At 27.7% G+C, this 21225-nt stretch overlaps 1 protein-coding gene across 2 annotated transcripts; it reads left to right on the plus strand.

The window, feature by feature from the left end:
* The first annotated feature begins 92 nt into the window (after positions 1-92).
* LOC145191468 (uncharacterized) lies at positions 93-19620 on the plus strand. Of its 2 annotated transcripts, XM_090067511.1 has the most exons (29): positions 93-661; positions 1561-1614; positions 2015-2112; positions 2518-2676; positions 2777-2914; positions 3019-3237; positions 3389-3472; positions 3715-3792; positions 5382-5409; positions 5747-5778; positions 5912-5950; positions 6075-6182; positions 7499-7582; positions 10387-10425; positions 10557-10614; positions 13564-13599; positions 13867-14389; positions 14512-14664; positions 14977-15004; positions 15366-15521; positions 16686-16972; positions 17109-17378; positions 17629-17707; positions 18431-18472; positions 18548-18676; positions 18829-18890; positions 19034-19083; positions 19255-19386; positions 19502-19620. In XM_090067511.1, the coding sequence occupies exons 1-28, from the start codon at positions 649-651 to the stop codon at positions 19365-19367; spliced, it is 3159 nt and encodes a 1052-aa protein (XP_089923637.1). In that variant the 5' UTR covers positions 93-648; the 3' UTR covers positions 19368-19386; positions 19502-19620. The 2 variants fall into 2 exon arrangements, with proteins under 2 accessions (XP_089923637.1, XP_089923638.1); XM_090067512.1 differs by lacking the exons at positions 18431-18472; positions 18548-18676; positions 18829-18890; ... (1 more) ...; positions 19255-19386; positions 19502-19620 and adding an exon at positions 17788-18375.
* Positions 19621-21225: the final 1605 nt, after the last annotated feature.

Consider the following 21225-nt stretch of genomic DNA (forward strand, 5'->3'; position numbering starts at 1 on the left):
GGTTATAGAGGGAATTATGTAGATAATAGCCTAAGAAAACTTGTATAAACTTTTGTACCAATCAGTTTTCTTGTAATTTTACATAAAAGATTTCAAAATTACATACATAATTTCAAAATTGACTAAAATAATAAATGCCAACTTCTTGCCAACTAATGTTTGGTGCTGTCACATTATTACAGTATTCTATTTTGATAATATATGATGTATATAATATGATTACAGTTAATTATTTATACAATGTTGTAAAATGGTTGAAATTTGTGACACAAAAAACTCGCATAAATTTTGAAATATATAACAGTAATAACAAGATAATAGTGGTAACGTAAAAACCTTTTATTAGTGTTTAAGTACCTTTACTTGTTGAAAAAGTTTTAAGTTGTAAAATATATATAACTGAAGTCTTAGGGAAAAAAATTAAAGATACACAATAGAGTTGTTAGTTATGATTTACTAAGGATTGTTTTTATGTATTACATACACACTTTTTACATATTGTGTTTAAGCTTTTTTTTGTATTTTACTTCAACTTTTTATGTATTGTATGCATGCTTTTATATGTATGATGTATGTGAAAGTTTGTTTAAGTTTTTATTCGTTTAGATCATTAGGTTTATAGAAAAATGTTTAGAGGCAAATTTTCTCATGGAATCAACAGGTAGCTCCTTAAAGTATTTTCTAAATATGTGTATTAAAAAGTATGTTGCTGTTGTCTACAAAATTTATACAAACAAAAACTTAGAGAAGAAGAAAATGGCAAGCAGTTGAAGGAAGGGAAATGTGTGAGGGGAGTTGATTGAGAAAATAGATTAAATGTTAACTTTTACCTTTTAAAATTAAAAATCTTTCATGCAAAGTGTAATAATTTGTGTGGAAATTTGTTGGTATCTAATTTAACTAGCTTAGTAATTTGTATAACTCTGTAATTACACCATTTGCACATAATTAGTGTAAAAAGTCTAAAACTAGTGTCATAATTTTAAATGAGGCATAAAATTAACAATTACTTTTGCATAAAATCATCCCTGCAAAAACCTAACTAATATAAAATATAGATTATTATGATGATGGCAATGATGATGATGATGATGATGATGAGGAGAAGGAGGGGGAGGAGGAGGAGGAGGAGGAGGAGGAGGAGGAGGAGGAGGAGGAGGAGGATGATGATGATGATGATGATGATGATGATGATGATGATGATGATGATGATGATGATGATGATGATGATGATGATGATGATGATGATGATGATTACAATAACATAATAATACAAAATGACATTATCAAGTGTCATGTCTAGTGTATATAGTGTATAAGTTTTATTTTTATTGTAAATGATTAAAAAAAAAAAGCAAATGGTTCAAGTGCTTTTTTACAAAAAGAAGTTAAAGAGTTGTTTTTGGTATTTCCAAAGATCTCACCATGAACAATTTGTTAATAAACCATATAAAATTTATTGTCACTATTTCCTTTTACATATTTTATTGATTGATGTTTTTATTTCTTTTAAGAACCATATATTTTTTTTAGTTATCTTGTAAAAATATCAAATTATAGGTGCAAGGTTTCTTTTTCAAAAGAGAAACGAGAAAATTGATTGGAGGCGCTTAGGTAATGTTTCATAATGGATATATTTAAGCATAAATTTTTATCTGCTTATATATATATATATATATATATATATATATATATATATATATATATATATATATATATATATATATATATATATATATATATATATATATATATATAGATTGATAGATAGTTCAAAAAATCAAAATTTGATTATGTTCATATTTAGATTTAATATTAAAAGTGCCAGTAAAATTTACATTAAAGTTATTTCTTTTTACCAACATTTTTATGGTTGGAATTCCTTAAAACTTTTGATAAAAAGTCTTCTTTGGATTTGTGAAATTTTTTAATATAATGAAGTGGCATTTTTTTGGACAGAAGGTTAATAAAATTTGTGCAGTGTTTATATATGACAAGTTTATTATTCATTTAGCTGGAGTTGATGTAGATAGGATTGCACGAGAAGTTGATGTTGATGCAATTCAAGAGAACATTGGACCTGTTACATACTGTAATATTGAATATGAACTGGTTAGAATATTTTAATTAAAATTTTTAATTTTTTATATAAAATCTCTTTTCTTTCATTTTTTTTTACTGATGTTTTTTTTTTTTTTGTTAAAGCATGATATTGACATTTTAACTTTTAAAATAGATAACATTTTTTAAAAAACTCAATCAAGTTTGTTTAATTGTAATTCAGGCTTATTGTAAGCATAAAACATAGTTAAACCTTGTGTGTGTATGTCTGTGTGTGTGCGTGTGTAATCAAAGTACTGTATACATTAGGTTATTTTAATCTGTTGCATTTTGCAAGAGCTTCAATCAAGAATAGTTTTTTGTTATTATTAATAGGCCTAAACCTAAGTAAGAACAGCATTTAAAATTATTGTTTTAGGTTTTGTTATGATTCTTATGTCACACTTTTATTTACAGGGTCATGACTGTTTGGATCCAAACTTTAAAAAATTGTTTCGTCTTGCACAGTTAATGATAGAATATCTTTTATATTGTCAGCAATATTTGCAAACAAATTTGGAGGAAAAGCAGAATGCAATTAATGTTGTTACTGAACATATAAGAGTTGCACAAGAGGTTTTGATTCATATATTGTTTTTTTTTTTGTTTTTTTTGTTTATTTTTCTTGTTTGTTTTTTTCAATTCTTTTATCTTTTTGTTTGATTTTTATTTGTAGCAAGAAGCAACAGCAAAAAAAGAGTTGAATGTTAGAAATGAAATGTACAAGAAACTGAAGAAAGAATTAAATAAAGCAAAAAAGCAAATAGCAGATTATCAATTGATGATCAGAGCAGGAGCCAGTGGGCAGTATAAAGTATGAAGACCTTGATGTAAATTGAGGATGATTATGATAAAATATTTAATTATATAATTATATATATAACATATAGATTTGATTTTAAAATTTATTTAATTTAGTGTGCTTTCTGCAATAAAAGTTTTGTCTCAGAATTTTACTTAAACAGTCACCTTCAGAGGAGGCATGCTGCTGAAAATCAAAAGCTGTACCCCATGTCACCTACATCATTGTACAATTCACAAATTCCAAATGAGATAAATCTCATAAGAGAAAGGCTTCTCACAACAGAAGCTGAATTGATTGCTGAAAGGCAGAAAATGAAAACAATCCAGAATGAGGTTTTTCTGATGACATTTTTTGCATGTTTGGAAAAAACATATAACTTGTTATAACTTTGTATATAACTTGTTAGCATTTAAAAATTTTTGTGATTAAGTCCAACAATGTTTATCCTGAATTAAAATTTTATTTGTTAATTAAAAAATTTAGGAATCATTAAGGAATGAAAAACTTATGCAGGACCTTCAGAAAGAACATGCTCTATGGAAAAATCAAGAACAAGAAAAAATGAAGGTAAGTGTTTTTTTCTCTACAAAACAATTATGAACTGCTTCACCAATACAATGAAGTTGGATTTTTCAACCAATTACAATAGTTGGATTTTGCCACCAATTACTATAGTTGGATTTTTCCACAAATTATAATAGTTGGGCTTTTCCCCCAATTTTAATTTTTTTTTTTTTTTTTTTTTTTTTTTTTTTTTTTTCATTGTCTTTTCAATTATAGATAGTATTTACATTTTACTTGACTTTTAGGATGAGATAGAAAGTTTTAAAAAACTTATGCTTGAAGAGATGAAACTACTTCAAAAAGAAAAAGAACTTTTGCAACAGGTTTCCCTTAATAAATTTAAAAAATGGTTTTTTTAAATTTTTATAATTATGTAATTATTGATATATAAATATTATATTAATTATGGTTAAAAACACACAAAAAATAGCAGATAGTTGCTAAGTTGTTCACAATAAATTATGTGCAATAAAATTTTGGACAAAATTAAAATTATCATAATTTTTTAATTTTGAAAGTTCAAGGATGTTTTTTTTTTTATCAATTATTAAACTTTAATCTCTCCCTCTCTTTAAAATGAGTGTAAATATTCCTATAATTTTCCCTTATTTCTATTGATTTTTAAAATGCCAAACCAATTTGAGTTGAAAAGCATATGTATGAATTTTATAATTTGCATAGAGATAAATAAAAAAAACTTTATTTTAAAGTATTTTCAGGTAGAAGGATGTAATAAATCAACTGTTTATAAGTATGTAAATGATGTTGGACAAGAAAAACCAATTTGTCAAAAGAAAGGAAAACTTTTGTTTTGATTGTAAACTTAAATTCAATACTTCAATCAATAAACGAAAATTTAATGGTGGTTTAAATGAATGATTTATTAATTTAAATCATTCAATCATAAACAAATGTTACTTTTAAAGATGTCCAAAAAGTTAGGATGTTCAAGATAAACAATAATTAATACATTTCATAAGGAGATTTTAAAAAAAGACCAGACAGAACACCTTTATAATGTCTTTAAACTTGTCGAAAATGTCAGAGGCTGTATTACAAATACCGTAACCATAATTTTATAACAGACAATGAATTGTATTTTACTTTAGTGAATTCTATGGTAACTGGCAATAATAGCTTCTATTCAAATGATGTTTCAAAAATGTCAAGCAATGTCAAAAATGTCAAGCAATATCATAACAAAGCCAGATATGAAAAAAAAGTATTGATATGGATAGGATTTTCACCAACATTACTGAATTGGAAAATACCTATTTTGACCAGATTTAGCTTCTTACTATTCAAAAGTGATCCAAGATTGGCTTTTCAAATAAAAAATACCATTTGTTCAAAAAAAAGGACAATTCTCTCAACTTACCAGAAGCACATCCAATAGAAGATTTTTGGTCAGTACTAAAAAAGATAGCTGGTGTGCCAAAAGCATTAATCAGTTTAAAAAAAAAAATCAACATGCCGAAAAAAAAATTAACAATAAGAACAAGTTTTCAAGACTCACCATCAAAAGCGTTGATACCATAAAAATATGTAGTGTCAAATTTTTTATTTTTTTTTAATTTTTTTATCATCCAAAATTTCAATAAATAAAGTTGTTTTTTTTAAATAGTTTGATTTTTTATTTTATCTGAAATTTTATTGCACATGTTATTTACTAATTACTACTCAGAATATGCTATATGTTAACTTTTTTTTTTTAAGAATAGTTTAAAGCTGGTTACAAGATACAAACAATTTATGTTTCTTAAGTGTTACAAAGTCTTATATAGAATTTTAAGATTCAGAGTAAAATTACATTTAGAAATAAATTTTTTTTTTGATCGTTTGATGTATTATTATCAAATGAAAATATTGAAGTAAATATCAAAAGTATTTCATATTTTTCATTTTTGTTTAGAATATCTTTGAGTTAGAAAAAGAATCAGGTACAAAATATATGAGTCCAAAAGTTTCTTTAAATATAGATTAAAATGTTACATCAAAGCAATTGGTCAAAGCTTACAAATGATTAGTCACTATTCATGCATTCACCTTTGTTATCATACCTTTGTTATGTTTGAATGATAATTTATCAACTAAATTTAAAGCACCCTTATTTTTACTGACATAAATTTTTTCTTTTCTGATTCATTCAATCAAAACATATTTAAGTTAAGTTGTTTAAGTACACATAATACCTTGTTTTTTGATTCTTGCTCAGATTTACATGGTGAAGTATTAGTTTAAAGTAATTGAAAATTCTTTATTTCTTTTTATCTTTAGGGAAAAAAAAATCAAATCTTGGAAATTTAATGGTATTGCTGTTTAACTAATTTTGATTTGTTAAATAGGACTTTTTAATGGCAAATTTTTATTTTATAATAATTTATATCTATTACTAGATATTGTTTTCTCATAGTATCAGCTAATTGTGAATATTTTTACTAGGATGAAGATGCATCAGACTATCAGATTCTTTTTGATAAGGTCATTTTTTATGCTATGTTTTTATATTTCTTATGCTGTTATGTTTTTATATTTTTTATGTTGTTTTGTATGTTGTTAAACGTTTAACAGAAATAGTTTTCTTATATTTTGTTTAAACTTTTAGATAAAAACTTTGGAAGAAAATTTTCAAATCCGTTTGGATGAGACAGTTAAACAAGCCAAAGAAAAAGAGATCATGCAGAGGAAAAAATTTAAAAAAGCTCTTTTTGCTGTAATTATTTCTTTTTAAATGCATTAGAAATAATTTTGTATGGATTTCTAGGAATAAATAATGTCATGCTTTTTTAAGAATGATATTCTTGGTTTGAGCAATTAAAGCTAAAAATAAGTTATTAAAAGGATAAAGTTTTCTTTGCATAATTTACTTATCCTATTCTGCATAATTTACTTGGAAGTCATAAATATAATTTTAATGATGAAAAAGCCATCAATTTAAACTGTTTTAAAATATAGTAGTTTAAACATTCAAATAAAGTTAAAGCTAATATTAAACAATAGTACTAATCATAGTAAACTGGATTTGGAGTTTTATATTTTTTTTTTTAAATACAGTTTGCTATTTACAGCTGATCAGGACTACAAAGTTATACCTAAAAGCCAGTGAAACCTGAATATATTTGGAAAAAAGTATATTTGAACAGAAAAATGCTTTCAACTTAGGCGTGGCTATTACAAGGTGGCGCTAGTAAATTAAGACTAACGTACCATGTAATAAAAATATCATTTTATAAAACAAATATTTATTTTATTTATAAGCTTGAACATGTAAAGTAAAGGCACTAACTAGTTTACCCGTTACTCAACATGACCACCCTCTGGACCATGATAGGAGAGGGAAACTTAGTGTGCATGATAATGGCTACATCCTCTGGCCTTCTACATATCCAGCAGTCAATTTTTCTGTTCAACTTCTGGTCCTGGTTGAAAGTCTTCTTGACAGAAGAATCTTATCAAGCTCTAGTTTTGTGGTTGAGGTTGTTTAGCAGTGCAACAGCTTTTATCTTGTGTGTCTCCTTTATGACATTTGTCAGGAGCTGACCAGTTCTCATTGGATTGGACTTCATGGTTCAATCTGTCCAGTATAGCAGTAAAAAAAGCCTCATTTCTTTTTATGTTGCAGTGACAGACATGTTTTTTATGAGAGGGACTGAATCCCTTCTGAGTCTCCACAGTATCATAATTTGTATCATAACTTTCTTGTATCATAATTTTTTATCATGACTGTTCTTCCCATATGATGAGTAACAATAATGGTAGCTCTTTGCCATATTCAATTGACATTACTATGTTTACAGTTTTAGCTGATAATAAATGTATGTTTTATAAATGTCACATACAGATATTCGTATTTAGCCTATTAGACAACAAAGTTCAGCCTCTTTTCCCTTTCCACCCTTTATAAAGGTTCCTTGTAAAAACACCTCTCATGCACCCAAGTGCAAAATTTCTTTAGTAAGAAACTTGATAGTTACATATGTAGCATGACAAATAAATTCAAATTTTTATATTTTACTGTACACATTTTAGGAACAACTCAAATGTGAGTTATCAGAAAAAGCAAGAGTAGAAGAAAGCAACTTCTATAAAAATCAAATAAACACTATGTATGAGGTAAAGTTGTATTAAATGTGTTTGAATTCTACTTTCTTTTATTAATTGATGCATAAAATTTTCCCCATGATCAATTTAAAATTCTATTTTTCCCTTTGTGTGTGTGTGTGCTTTTTTAATCCAAATGATTTCCCAGGTGTTCAATTGGATTATGACCTTGGAGATTGAATTAGCCATTCAAACTTCCAAACTTCTTCGATGTTTTATGAAACCCATTACTTGAGATCCATTACTTCATGCAGCACTTAAGAGTAGATTTGTTGGAAAATGTTTTTGTAGTTTGAAAATTGGTGGAATATTGAAAAAGATTATATTTTTTTAAAGTTTACTATCTAAAAATTTAGACAGTTCTCACTTATTTTCCATTGACAGTCACAATTAACTAAAAAGTAGATTATGTGTAAACACTAAAAATTATTTATGCATTATACTTTCTTTAACTGTCTTTCTCAGTGGCTCAATACTGTTATTTTTTTGTGTTTGTGAATGATTGGCTGTTTGTGTCAGTTCTCAACGACTTGTAAGACATTCTGGTTCTTCACTCTTAGCTGTTGTTGCGAAATTATTTTCCAACATCCTTGGTGAGAAAGTATGAGTAACTGCAGACTGTAAAATATGAAACACCCACAAAATCATTTGTTTTGTGATAAGATGGAAGAAAATTCTTTGCAAAATAATTTTGAGACTTTAGAATATCTGTATCTGGTAACTTAACAACATCTATAACGATCACTCTGCAAGTGGAACTTTACTTCTCCAAAGAGTGATGTGCACCCATCTATTCAGTGAAATACCCAGAGATGTTGTGTTAGTTCTGTAAATTCACCATCTAAAATTTTAGGATACACTTCTGCATATATTCAAGCAGAGAGTGAAACAACATCAGGTAAGGGTCATTCTAGAAGCATCTGATATAGAACTGCATCACTTCCACCTGACACTAAATTTGTGTCTCAAAATTGGCAAAGATTCTTACTTTTCAAATTTTGCCTTTGTAGTTATTGCGCCATGTGGGAGATTACGAATATGTTTCTCAAACAAAGATTTTATTAGATCATATGAGTTTTGCCATTCATTTAAGTTTATGTAGTACTCCTGGTTACTTAAAGTTAAATGCATGTCCTTTTTCTCCATCAAGAAACACAGTAAACAACTCCACAAATTCAAGATTTAGTTGAAGTGTCAATACAAAAGCAGATAAATTATCATCAACTTCAATACCAGATCTATTAATATCTGTAGCACCATAAATACTATTGTCACTCATATCTGCAGTTGTCATCAGTTACTTGCAACTTGTGTTATGTTTGGTTGCCTCTGATTCCTTACATTTATGCCAATCTTGTAGTTTAACAGTCATTACTTGTCAAGGTAGTCAAATGATCAGTCTTTATCAGTTCTAGAAAGCACAAACCTTCAGTGTTTTTCACTACCTGTTTGACATTTACTGACCAAAAGGAAATGTCTCAACTGATTTCGAATTGCCTGCAATTTTTTGATGCAGTTGGGTTCTATCTATGATTTGTGGGTGTTATTCTAATTTTAGCATCAAGAAGTTTTATATTTTTGTAAGCTTTGTATTCTCTGGTAATTTGAAGGTTAGTCTTTTCATAGACCACCGTACCTCACTCAGGGAAGCAACCAACCATAGATAGCTTTAACAATTTTTGATGATTCTCATCTTGTAGAATTCACACATATAATTAAGATGATAAATTAAATAACACAACACCTGAAGGGATGTTTGAAGACAGGTGTCATCTATAAAGTTTTACTATCATTAATAGCTGGTGTGGTTTTTATTTCTCCCATACTTTTGTTTAGAACATCAACATCAAAGTTATGAGGGAAAAAGCATTTCACTCTACCATGCAACTTTTTTTTTTAATTTATATAAAATGGCTGATCAAGCTAAAATAGTAAATGAGCATAGAATAGTTAATCACCGAATAGTTAAAACACAACATTTATGCAGCTCACAATTTATTCAATTAACACAAAAAAGCTGTAGTAATATTAAATAATAACATCACACATATGAAAAAGTTCAGATCTTAGGTGGACTATTTGGTTAAAAAAATGAGCATGAACTGTGAGGAGTTTGAGTGGTAAAACATAAACATCTTAGCACACAAACATCTTAAATAATTTTTTATTTTAAGAAGCATCTAAAATTCATGGAAAACATGAATTTTCATCCCTCTGAAAATCCACTAACTGAAGTGAAAGAGCTAATTTTTTTTAATTCTATTAGATTCTTTTAGCCTTTTAAGGTGTAAGACTAAAGATCTTATAAGTTCAGAAACTATGAGCTATGAAATCAGATTGTTAGAGGTTTTTGAGAATATTTTTCAATTCTCCTTAATTAAGAGACATCCCCTGAATACCTTTGAGTTGGACTTGGTCATTTTTTGCTAAAGATGTTGATAAGGATGCAAAGACAACTGAGACAAAGAATTAAATAATGATTTGATAAATACAGTTAACTGTTCACAACTGCTGTCACAGTTCTTGTTTACTTTTTGTGAAATATTGTGATAACATATTTTCTCGTCCCTCATATACAGTTTAATACTTGTTTAAAAAATTTGGTCATCTCTTTTTTTATGGATTATCTTTAACTGATAAAAAAATTTGTCTATAATTTTTGAGATTATTTGAATATATACATATATATATATATATATATATATATATATATATATATATATATATATATATATATATATATATATATATATATATATATATATATATATATATGTATATATATATGTATATATATATATATATATCTTTTTTAGAAACTCAACAAGCATGAGCAATTGTTAGAAAAATCACAGGTTACATACTAGTACTTAATTTTCTTTCAGACCATGCTAAAATGTTATTGATATTTTAAAATGTTACATTACTAACTTAAACTTGGACTTGTTACACAATTTTATTTATTTATTTTTTTTGTATCATTCAGATTCCTTCAGATCCACTTCCTCTGCCACCTGAGACTTTAACTAATAACCCAATACCAGGTAACTTTTTTATGTTAATATTTTTCCAAAGAAATTTGAAATAATTTTATGAAATCATTTAATGAGTAATGTTAACAACCATAAGTAAGTAGCATCCATTTTAAAGATAATCAAAAAGTATTATTTTGAAACTGTAAGAAGATAATTGTATTTACACACTTGTATTTACAGAATGAAGTTTTTGCTATTATAATTTTCTTAGTTGAATATAACATTTGTAAACAAGTTTTTTTTATTACTATTGCTACTATTATTATATTATTTATATATTACTTTATTACTATTATTAACACTATTTTTATAGTTTTAACATTAAACTTCATGTAATAAACTTCTGTAAGACAAGTATTAAAGTTTTTTCAGGAAAAAAAAAGCTCATATAATGTAAATAATAGCAGTAGGCCTCATGTAATATAAGTAGTAGTAGGCCTGATACAGTGTGTCCACAAAGTTTATACAAGGGCAAATTTTTTATGATACTGGTCTAGTTTTTTTTATGATAAAGTTGTCAAAGCAAAAGATTTTTTTCAAATCTTTTTTTTTATTATTAATTTAAGTAGGAGTTCCTCTATTTATTTTTTATTATTAATTTAAGTAGGAGTTCCTCTATTTATTTTTTATTATTAATTTAAGTAGGAGTTCCTCTATTTATTGGCACCTTTTTTTGTGCATGTGCAACACTTGCCTCTCTTCTATGGATAATTAATCAATTAATTACTAATTTGAAGAAATTGTATTGTTTTTGATTTATTTAGTCTGTCTGACTTCCATTTCTTCTGAAAATGATAATATTTGTAATGCCCTACCAAAAACGTTTTCATGTAGTTTTAAATAGTTTTTGAAATAATTACTAAATCTGATCTGGTAAAATTTTGATTAAATGGGGAAGGAAAGTCCCTGAGAGCATTAAATGGCAAATTGTTGGTTTGTTAAACAAGTAAACCAATCTAATGCTGTTAAAGCAAAATTAGTCAATGTTTCAAAGGGCTGCATTCAAAATACATTAAAAAAGTTTAAAGTAACTGAGACTTCAAAGATTTTCCAAGGTCTGGTAGGTCTTCAAAGTTAACTAAAAGAGACAAATATGTTATTTTTCGTAGGGTTCGATCAAATCTAAGCATAAGCATTTGTAATTTAACCAGAGATTCTTTCTGGTTTCTTAAAGAATATTTCAATTGGCAAAATAACAGTGAGAAAGGTGTTACTCAACAAAGGCATAGAATATCGCCATTAAAAAAACACATTTGACTGTAAAAGACCGCCTAAAACAATTGAAATGGTGCTGAGAAAGAATCAACTGGTCTGTAATTGTAAGTGATTTAGGCTATTTTTGAGGTACTAAACCGCCAAGAAAAGGCGTATGTTAAAAGATGTAAGCATTAGAAGTATTCATCTCACTATGTTATACCAAGCTTACAAGGAGTTGGAGGCTCAGCTGGAATATAGGGATATATTTCTCACAAAGGTCTGGGTCTCAGCAATATATATACTGGAAGATTCTAAATAGCTACAAAGATACTCTAGAAAAGCTTTTAAAACAGTAGACAATATTGTTTTATAGAAGAAAAAATGGGATATTTCAGGAGGATGGTGCCATACCTCATACTGTGCATTCAAATCAAGACTGGTTCAATAAGAAAGGCCACAAAGTTACCAAAGTATATCAATTGAAAATCTTAAACACAGTTATTAGAGATTAGGGCGAAATTGCCAAAGGAATATTGCATGAGTATGATTGAATCCATGCCTCATTGCATCCAATTATGCATCAAAAATAAAAGGAGCCTTTTTTATAAAGTTTTTTCAATTAAATTCAGTTCATTTAAATTTAATTGCCAATTCTTTTAAAGCTAATTTAATAGTTCTATCTTGCTCTTGCATTTTTATATATATAAATTTATAAAATTCCATTGCAAAATTTTTTTATTTTGTTAATTAAAGCTTATTAAATGTTACTTAAAAGTTTAAAAAAAATCTTTTTCTTTGACAATTTTACATTCAAAAAACAAGATCAATATTATGAAAAACTTGCCCTGGTATAAACTTTTTGGACTGTAATTTATAAGTGATAGTAGGCCTCATATAAGTAATTGTAGGCCTCGGTTACTATGAGTTTAATGAAAAAAACATTCTGACTTTATTCTAAAATATACTTTTGTTGGTACGTGATATTTTATGCTATCATGATACTTTATGATAAATTCTGTTAACAATCTGTTCTAACAGATGACATTAATATTAATCACTAATTTTTAAGATAAAATGATTTTCACATTCCTTCCCCTTCTTTAATCATTCTCTATCTCTGCTCTGACTATATATTTCCAACCCCTATATACCTGCCCATATGTCCCTTATGCCTTTAACTCCTCTTCTCCACTTGATATCTTCTTTAACTCTCTCCAACTTAACCTTTAACAACCTTACCTTTTCCTTTATATTGGTTTTTCTGTGTTTGGGGGTTGGCATCTTTTATTTATTGTTTGCTAGTAATTGTTTATAGTTGGTTTAGGTGGTTAAGTGGCTAAAAATGGCGTCTTGATTATATTTTCACTTACATTTAGCTTTCTCTCAATAGATAATTGAATTGATGACTTTAATTCTTTTAGATTCTCTCAATAGATAATTGAATTGATGACTTTAATTCTTTAGATTCTCTAATAGATAATTGAATTGATGACTTTAATTCTTTTAGATTCTTTTAGCCTTTTAAGGTGTAAAAGAGTTTAAATAATTTTATACATAGATAGAAAAGTTTTTTGTTATATTTTTCAGAGTTAAAGAAAAAAATAGTTATACAATACTTGTAAATCTAAAAAATATTTTAAGATCTTAACTAACCAATCCTTATTTAAAATTACTTAAAATGGAATTTTAAAAAGAAGAGTTTTTTTAAAATAGATATTTTGTTAAAAACCTAACTCTTTAATAATTCTTATTTGATTATAGTTCTGGATAACTCTTCTAAAGAACCAGGAGATCAAAGTACGCAAGTTTAATGGAGTTTTAAAAAAAGTTTTTCTTTGATCTTCAAGTCATTTTGATTTTTTTGGTTTATTACAGTGTTGAGAAATCTAATATTTGTAAAAATTAGTTATAAATTTGATATTCATAAATATAGTATTATAAATGTAATATTTATAAATGCTATATTTATCTATACTTAGTTTAGTCAAAATTACAAAATATTGTGCATATTAACTTTTCTTGTTAATATTCGTTCTTTATTTTTGTTTTTACAACTTTTTTAAGGTAATGTTTGTCTTTGGGTTTCTTGCAATTCCAAAGTGAATGGAATTCACAGAGTGAGTTTAAAACCAGCATATAAAACAACAGATTGGAAAGACATATTTTCTTTCAATGCACCATTAACACCACAAGGAGAGTTTAAAAAGCCAGTGTATGTGTATTCGTGTGGAGGATCTCCATTCTGGCGGCAGTACATTTCCTTTAGTGAAAAACCACCCAACTCTAGTTATAAACATGACTTGACATTTTATGTAGCTAATAATCACTTTGTTGGTACAATTAAATTGTATGTGCATTATGCAGGAAGTGCTGGTATAGTACATTCAATGATATCTGAAAAAGAAATTGTTAAGAATTGGAGAAATAAAAATGTAAGCTTTTACACTTTAAGAAATTCAGTTTCTAAAAACTCTTTGAGCAACTCAGGGTTTACAGTGTCTAATTTGAGTGACTCAGATGAAATATCAGTTTCTAGTATTGATGGAACAAATGAAGTTAAAGGAAGTCTTGTAGTAGCTCTTCAGAAGTAAGATGGTTGTTATAAAAAATCACTTAATAAATTTTTTTTCTTGCGTCTGTAGTTATTATTTTAAAAAAAAAAAGTGTTGTTTAAGTGATTATGTAAATATAAAGCACCACTTTGATTAGAAGCAGAGAAAATCTTCATGAGGAAATAGAATCTACAAATAACAAGCACCAAGATGATTCTTGTCCAGATGAAAGCCAAGATGATTCTGATTCTGATGAAAACCAAAATGATACAAATGATAAATCAGCGAAAAGTAATTTTGAAAGTAATTTGTAAGTTCTTATCTTTATAATTTAATTTTGTTGCTATTTGTTGCAATTTTCATTTTTTTTTTTTTTTTTTTTTTTTTTTTTTTTGCTGTTGCTTTCTTACATTTTTATTATCTCTTAAAGTTAACTAATTTCATTCTTTTCTTGTCCATACATGATGCTGATTTCTTATACTTTCTTATTTCTTAAAGTTAAATAATTTCATTTCTTCTTGTTTGACTTTCATGATAAAATATTTTAAAATCTTTTTTACAAATGTTATACTATTGTTATTTATAAACTTTAAACCCTTATTATTATTATTATTATTTTTAGTGATTTAACATCATCTGGTTCAATTTTGGTAAGTTAGAAGACCTTGTATATTTGTTTACTTTTGTACTCAGCCTTGTTAATTTCAAACAAAAGAAATCATAACTAAATTTGCATATAATTATATACATAAACAAAATCATAGTTAGTAAGTACCTTTTTGTATACAGATATGATATTTTTTAACATGTTTTTAACACTTAGTAAATTATGATTCTTTAAAACTTATATTCAAATGTAATTTTGATAAGTCTGATAAAAGTAATTTCTATTTTGAAGTTTTTAACTAAAAGTTGAAATAAAATAGAAATCTTGAATTTACAATTTTGTTGCTTTTTGTTATTTTTGCTATTTTTATTTTATCTTTACATTCAATTTTAAATTGTTTGTAGAGCTCTATGCTACCAGAAAAGGGATCATTTCTCCCTTATCCTCACAATCAATTGGCGATAGCACGTTACAAACCAAACCAACAAATGTTAGATGCACAAAGAAGTGAGATAATTGATATATTAGAAGATAATCTTGCTAAGTATGGTGTATCTAGTGTAAGTAAAACAAGTTTTCTTTTTTTTTTTTTAATGCTCTTCTACTTTATTGTTAGATTAAATGAAACAATTTCCAGCATAAATAAAAAACTTCTTAGTAAAATGCATTATTTTAATAACAAGAGTCATTACTTTGTTAATGCATTGGATAAAAATAGCTTCAATTGATACTTTTGTTTGTAAAATGATCTATTTATAACCAAGTTATATGGGGTGATTTTGTTATTTATGGGGCAAATTTGTCAGTTCAGCTAATTTATTTAAAGAATACGTTTTATGACTACAAGATAGCTATATATGTAAACAAGTTTACAGAACTTACAAGATTACAAGTCATTTATACACAGTTTTTATATGTATCTACTCCAAAACATCGTTTACGTGCCCATTGGTTGCAACTCAAGCATTGAAACCAACCTTTATTCACCTTATTCTAAATAGCTGCGCAAATACAGCTTAAGTCTTCTCTGTTCCTTTTCAGTTGAAAACCACCAAATGAACTGATTTGGATTAGTGGGACTTATTTTCAACTTGGACACAACTTTTTTATGACTTAATTGATGAAGACCACAACTTTTTTATGACTTAATTAAAGAAGAGCACAACTTTTTTATGACTTAATTGATGTGTCTCAAATAGTAGTAGGCCATGTATATTATGAAATGAAATCAGTGTTATTTCATGATATTTACAGAGTAAAAGCAAAAAAAAATATTCAAAAATCCATTTAAAAATAAATTTAGAAGTATCAGTTACAGAGAATGTAAATACTAGACATTTATGGTTAATACTTTACTCAAAGTAATATATAGCAAAGAAGCTACAAATGTCCATTTATTAGAAAGTGGTTGATTTGCCTTTTAACAAGTTCATCCAACTCTACCCTATAGTCTTTTAGAATATATTGTCTTCATCTATTAAACTTGTGAAGTATTTTTATACCGAAAAAGAATGAAAATTTTAAACATTTTAAGGAAAATATGTTTAGCAGCCTTAAGTGAGCCTTTTAACTCGTATGCTCTTCATATAAGCATGACAAAAAAGATTGGCAAAAAATCTTTCATATTACAATGGAGCTTCACAAAAGCCACAAGAAGTGATAACAATGGCTTTTTAAGTCAATTAAAGTTTTGTTGAGTTGACTTTGAATTTGAAATTTTTCAGGATGAAACTCAGATGTCGATGTCAGTGTTCAATTCTAAAATGATTAATCATGCGAAGGAGATTGAATTAAAAGAAAGAACATTCCCTGGGATTTCAAAATTACGTCAAGACATTCGAACTCAGCTAGATGAGTTTTCTACTAAACAGTGGATGAAACGAAAAAAAGAAAAGGCTTTTAAAACACTAACAAAAACAGCAAAAGTTGTTAAAGCTATTTTAAAACCTGGGAAAAATTTGTCAGAATCTTCAGTTGGTATAATGCGACCTTTACCCTCAATTCCTGCTTCGTATGTTCTTTGTAAAATCTACTTAATTATTGTAATAAAATTGAAAGAGTTTCTAACATCTAAAACTCACTTTCACTTTCACTTTGACATTATCTTGTTTATTGATTTTATTCTAAATTTTCTTCTAATAATTTAGTGAGCATAGCAACTTTAAAAACAAAGATGAGTTCTTACAGAGTAAAAGAGTTCATACAAAAAATTATTCAGTTAGCTCAAGTAATGTTTCACCAGAAAGTGAATTGGTGAAGCATTATGAGAAAAAGCTATCACATGATGACAGCAATACAGCTGAGCAACCAGTGAATGAAGTCTTAGAAGAAATAAAAACCGAGGATCAAACGTCTGATGACACTGGTTCCAGTGACGGTTTTGAAGTTAGCCAGTCTTCAGACTGGGATTCTGATAGGTATTCGATTTTTAATAAACTCTATTACACGTCTCTTATTGAAAAACGCTCATTTCGTTTTTTTTATTTACTAATGGTTTTAGGTTACGTTTTTTATCTCTTGGATAGATGTATAATAAACATAATTAGATTGATTTTTTTGTTATTATTGATATGGGTGGTATTTGTTTTGTTGCTATGGTATTTGTTGTTCTGTTCATTTTAACAAAGTTTTAAGAGTTTACATGTTTTAGTCATTTTTAATGTTTAGCATACAAAATGTACGCAATAAAAAAACAAACGAAAACAAAACTGACAAGCATGCTACTAATGATGTTGATCAGACAGAGGTTTGTTAAGTTAGTTATAAAAAGCTTCTGCGTAATTTTTTTGTAACTTCACAAAATGTTCCCTTTCTTGTAACCGTTAGGCATAATGTTGCTTGACTTCGTTTTGCGCTTGGCCCGCTCAAACACTAGTCGAAACATGCTCAGAATGATTCAAAGTACCTGTAAAGCTAAAGTTGAGTTTTTTCGTTTTCAATTGGTTTGTTTTTGGTATCTGATTTTAAAAGTAATTAAATGACATCACTCCAGAAAGATAGTTATCTTTCTTAATCATGTTAGATAAGTGTATTATAAAAAACAAGGTAATTTTCACTTTTAAAACGTTAAATTAAAGGTGTATACGAATAACTAAAATATAACGCAAACGAATTTTGCGTTACCGGAGTAGGGCTATTGGCCCCCGCTGATTCTTCGTCAACGATAAGTGATGAGGAAAGTTTGCTTACTTGAATCAGATAACGAATTGCTGACTTTAATAAGGAGATAATGTTTTAATAAGACAGTAAAAACAATGGTCATCTCGTTATGTTTTGGCGGTGGCGACATCACATATGCAAGATAAGAGCTATATAGGAATTGTAAGAACTCAACGAGAGCCAATATTTTAACCTTGTTTTTAATTGGTTTTCAGTTGTTGTTGTTGTTATTGCTGCAGTATTTTAATCGCCCAATTAGTTTTATCGTTTATTCTGACATCATTTTTGTTTTATACGAATCTTTATTTAGAATCCATACAATCCAAAATTGCGTCCTCCCAAAGGTGTTAAGGTATTAAAATAAACTCTCTCTTTCATTTTTATCGGTTTGTTAAATGTGAGATTTTTAACTTCAATATTCTCATAGGTACGTGAACTCGCCGCAAGTTTAGAGGCGAGTTTAACACTTCGTGACCCTAGAAAGAAAATAGCGGGTGCAGTAGACCCCCTGAACATCCAGCAAAGCAAAACGAAGAGATCTGTTTCATTTAAACAGGTAATTTAAGTGAAAGGGTCCTTAAAGTTAAAAATGTCTTAAGATGTTCGGTGTTTTTGTTTACGTAATATGAACCAAATAAATGTTGATATTTGTGCAAGGAAATGTTGTTAATTAAAATTGATCAGAAAAGAATATCTCATTACCTTTAGGAAGAAGATGATGATAGCGACTTTTCTTTAGAAGAGACACCAGAGTCTAATAATGGTGCTGGGTAATCATCACTATTTATACAAAAGCTTATATTATACATACATCCATACATATATGTTGCCGTATATACATATTTACTTTTAAACATCAGAGGTTGTTATTATGGTTATTAAAATAATTTATGATTGGTCTTCTTATTTGCAGCGGTATCGATTATTTAGAAGCTGATGATAAAGAGCTGGAAGATATTTTATGTGCGTTAATCCTTTTTACTTTTGAAGTTTTTTCACATTTGGTTTGATTTAATGTTTAAAGAAATTATGACAGTTTGATGGGTCTTCGTTTTCTTTTTCAATACTTGATTCGTTAAGATATGCTGAAACTGTTGATGTTATTGTACTTTATTGTTATGAATCTTTTTATAGCTGGTTTTAAGCCAAAGCCGTCATCATCATCTACCCCAGACAAGAAATTAAGCAAAAGCCACACTGAAGCCACCATCGTGACTGATTTCTTTGATGAAGATAATAGCTTTTAACGTAATAAACGTTTTAACGGTAAATGACCTTATGTTTAATGATTTTTATCTTGATTCACTTTGACCACAACAGAATTTTTTTTTTTTTTTTTTTTTTTTTTTTTTTTCTTCGTCAGTAAGAATTTTATGTTTAGATATAAAGAGACGAATAGATTTTATTAAATTGTATGATTTTATCAAATTTTATGATTTTTAAGAGGTTCTAAAATGTAGTTTTATATAAAAAGGTTTTAATATATTGTCCATTTACTTTTTTAGCAGTCATTTCTTTGTAATTGTTAAACGCTACAATTTAAATTACTAGTAAAAAATAGGTTTCACTTTTAACCAATTCCAGTAAAAAAAAGATTTTCAGTAGAAAATAATCTCCGGTAAATAAACCGCTTGTAATTAACTTAATTTCCAGTAGATAATATAACCTCTGTTACACAATAGTTGTCACATTTGATTCATAAATTTTGTTCCATATAGCTTGTCCCATTTGCTCAAACGTTTATAGCTATAGTTTCGCTTATGTTAAACCGATTTTCAAAAGTAATAGCTTGTTGAAAAGGGTTACTCAAGGTTTTCTAACAAGCTTGGGCACTTAAAAATAGGTGATCAATAGGTAAATAAAAAACTGCGAGTCAGAAATAAGTTCTTTATTAATTGTTTAGTAGTAACATTCATTTCAGTTATTCAATATTTAAAAAAACTTTTCCTATTCTTCACGGCTTCGGCATTACATTTTTACTTTATGGGGAGTCGACTTTCTCTTCGAAGTTTTTATTTATATGAGTAATCCTATAAAAGTTGTTGCTACTGGTATTGTGTCGTGATTACTACAATTTTTTTTTTTTGTTGTTAAATTTGCACTTTTAGAAAATGATTAGAACGGTACAAATTTAACAAATCTTTAAAAAAATTACTCAAATAAAATACATTTTCAATATTCGGACCAAAAGTATCCAAATGTGACAACTATTGTGGAACGAAGGTAGTACTTTTTTTCCAGTAATTTATTAGTTGCAGTAAAATAAAAGTTTGTGTGTGTGTGTGTGTGTGTAGTAGAATAGTAGTGCAAGGAATAGCAGCAGCTAGGTACATCATCTTACTTTCATGCAAGAACTATTAGAGCAATATTTAGATTGCTTTTAATCATAATGCATTATGAATTCCATTCCTCGATACTCATCAGAAAGTGAAGCTGATTCCTACAAACTATAAGCAATGGGAACTGTAGTGCAAATTAGAAAACTTAGTCAAAGAATTTTTTAAACAAAGAAAAAAATTGGAATTTTGATTTTCGAAACAAAACTGAAGAAGGTCAAAAAGACTACCGATGTAATCTTGTAAAGATGAAAGGAACTCAATGTGCTGCAAGCATTTATCTTTTGCATGACAGTTTCTCGTCTAATGCATTATTAAACAGAACAACTTCACAACAACAACAACACACACACGTGATTCTATTGAGAAAAAAAGAGGAGGTAAACTTTCTGAAAAAGTTCAGTTGCAAATGAAAGCCAAACAAATTCGTGACCATTTCGCCAAAAATGACTTTTGTGTACCATTCAGTTGTGTTTGAGAGAACTGAATAACATCCTAGTAAAATTGAGAAAGAAAAAGTTTGGAGTCGCTGACATCAGTCTAGGTGAATTGAAAAAGTGGCTTAATGAAAACTCTTCAGTGCCAAAAGATCAACATAAAGCATTTATTGTGTCCTATTCAGTGGCATATGATGAAGAATTCCTTTTCAGATTCTTTGCTTCAAACAAACATTTGTCTCGCCAAAGATACAACGATCATCCATGCTGATGCTACTTACAAACTTATTTGGCACGGCTATCCAGTTTTTGTTGTTCGTACATACATGATA

This window comes from Hydra viridissima, unplaced genomic scaffold (assembly GCF_058129835.1).
Source record: "Hydra viridissima isolate aposymbiotic clone 2 unplaced genomic scaffold, HvirCarnegie_v1 scaffold_11, whole genome shotgun sequence".
In the NCBI taxonomy this organism is placed as follows: Eukaryota; Metazoa; Cnidaria; class Hydrozoa; order Anthoathecata; family Hydridae; genus Hydra; species Hydra viridissima.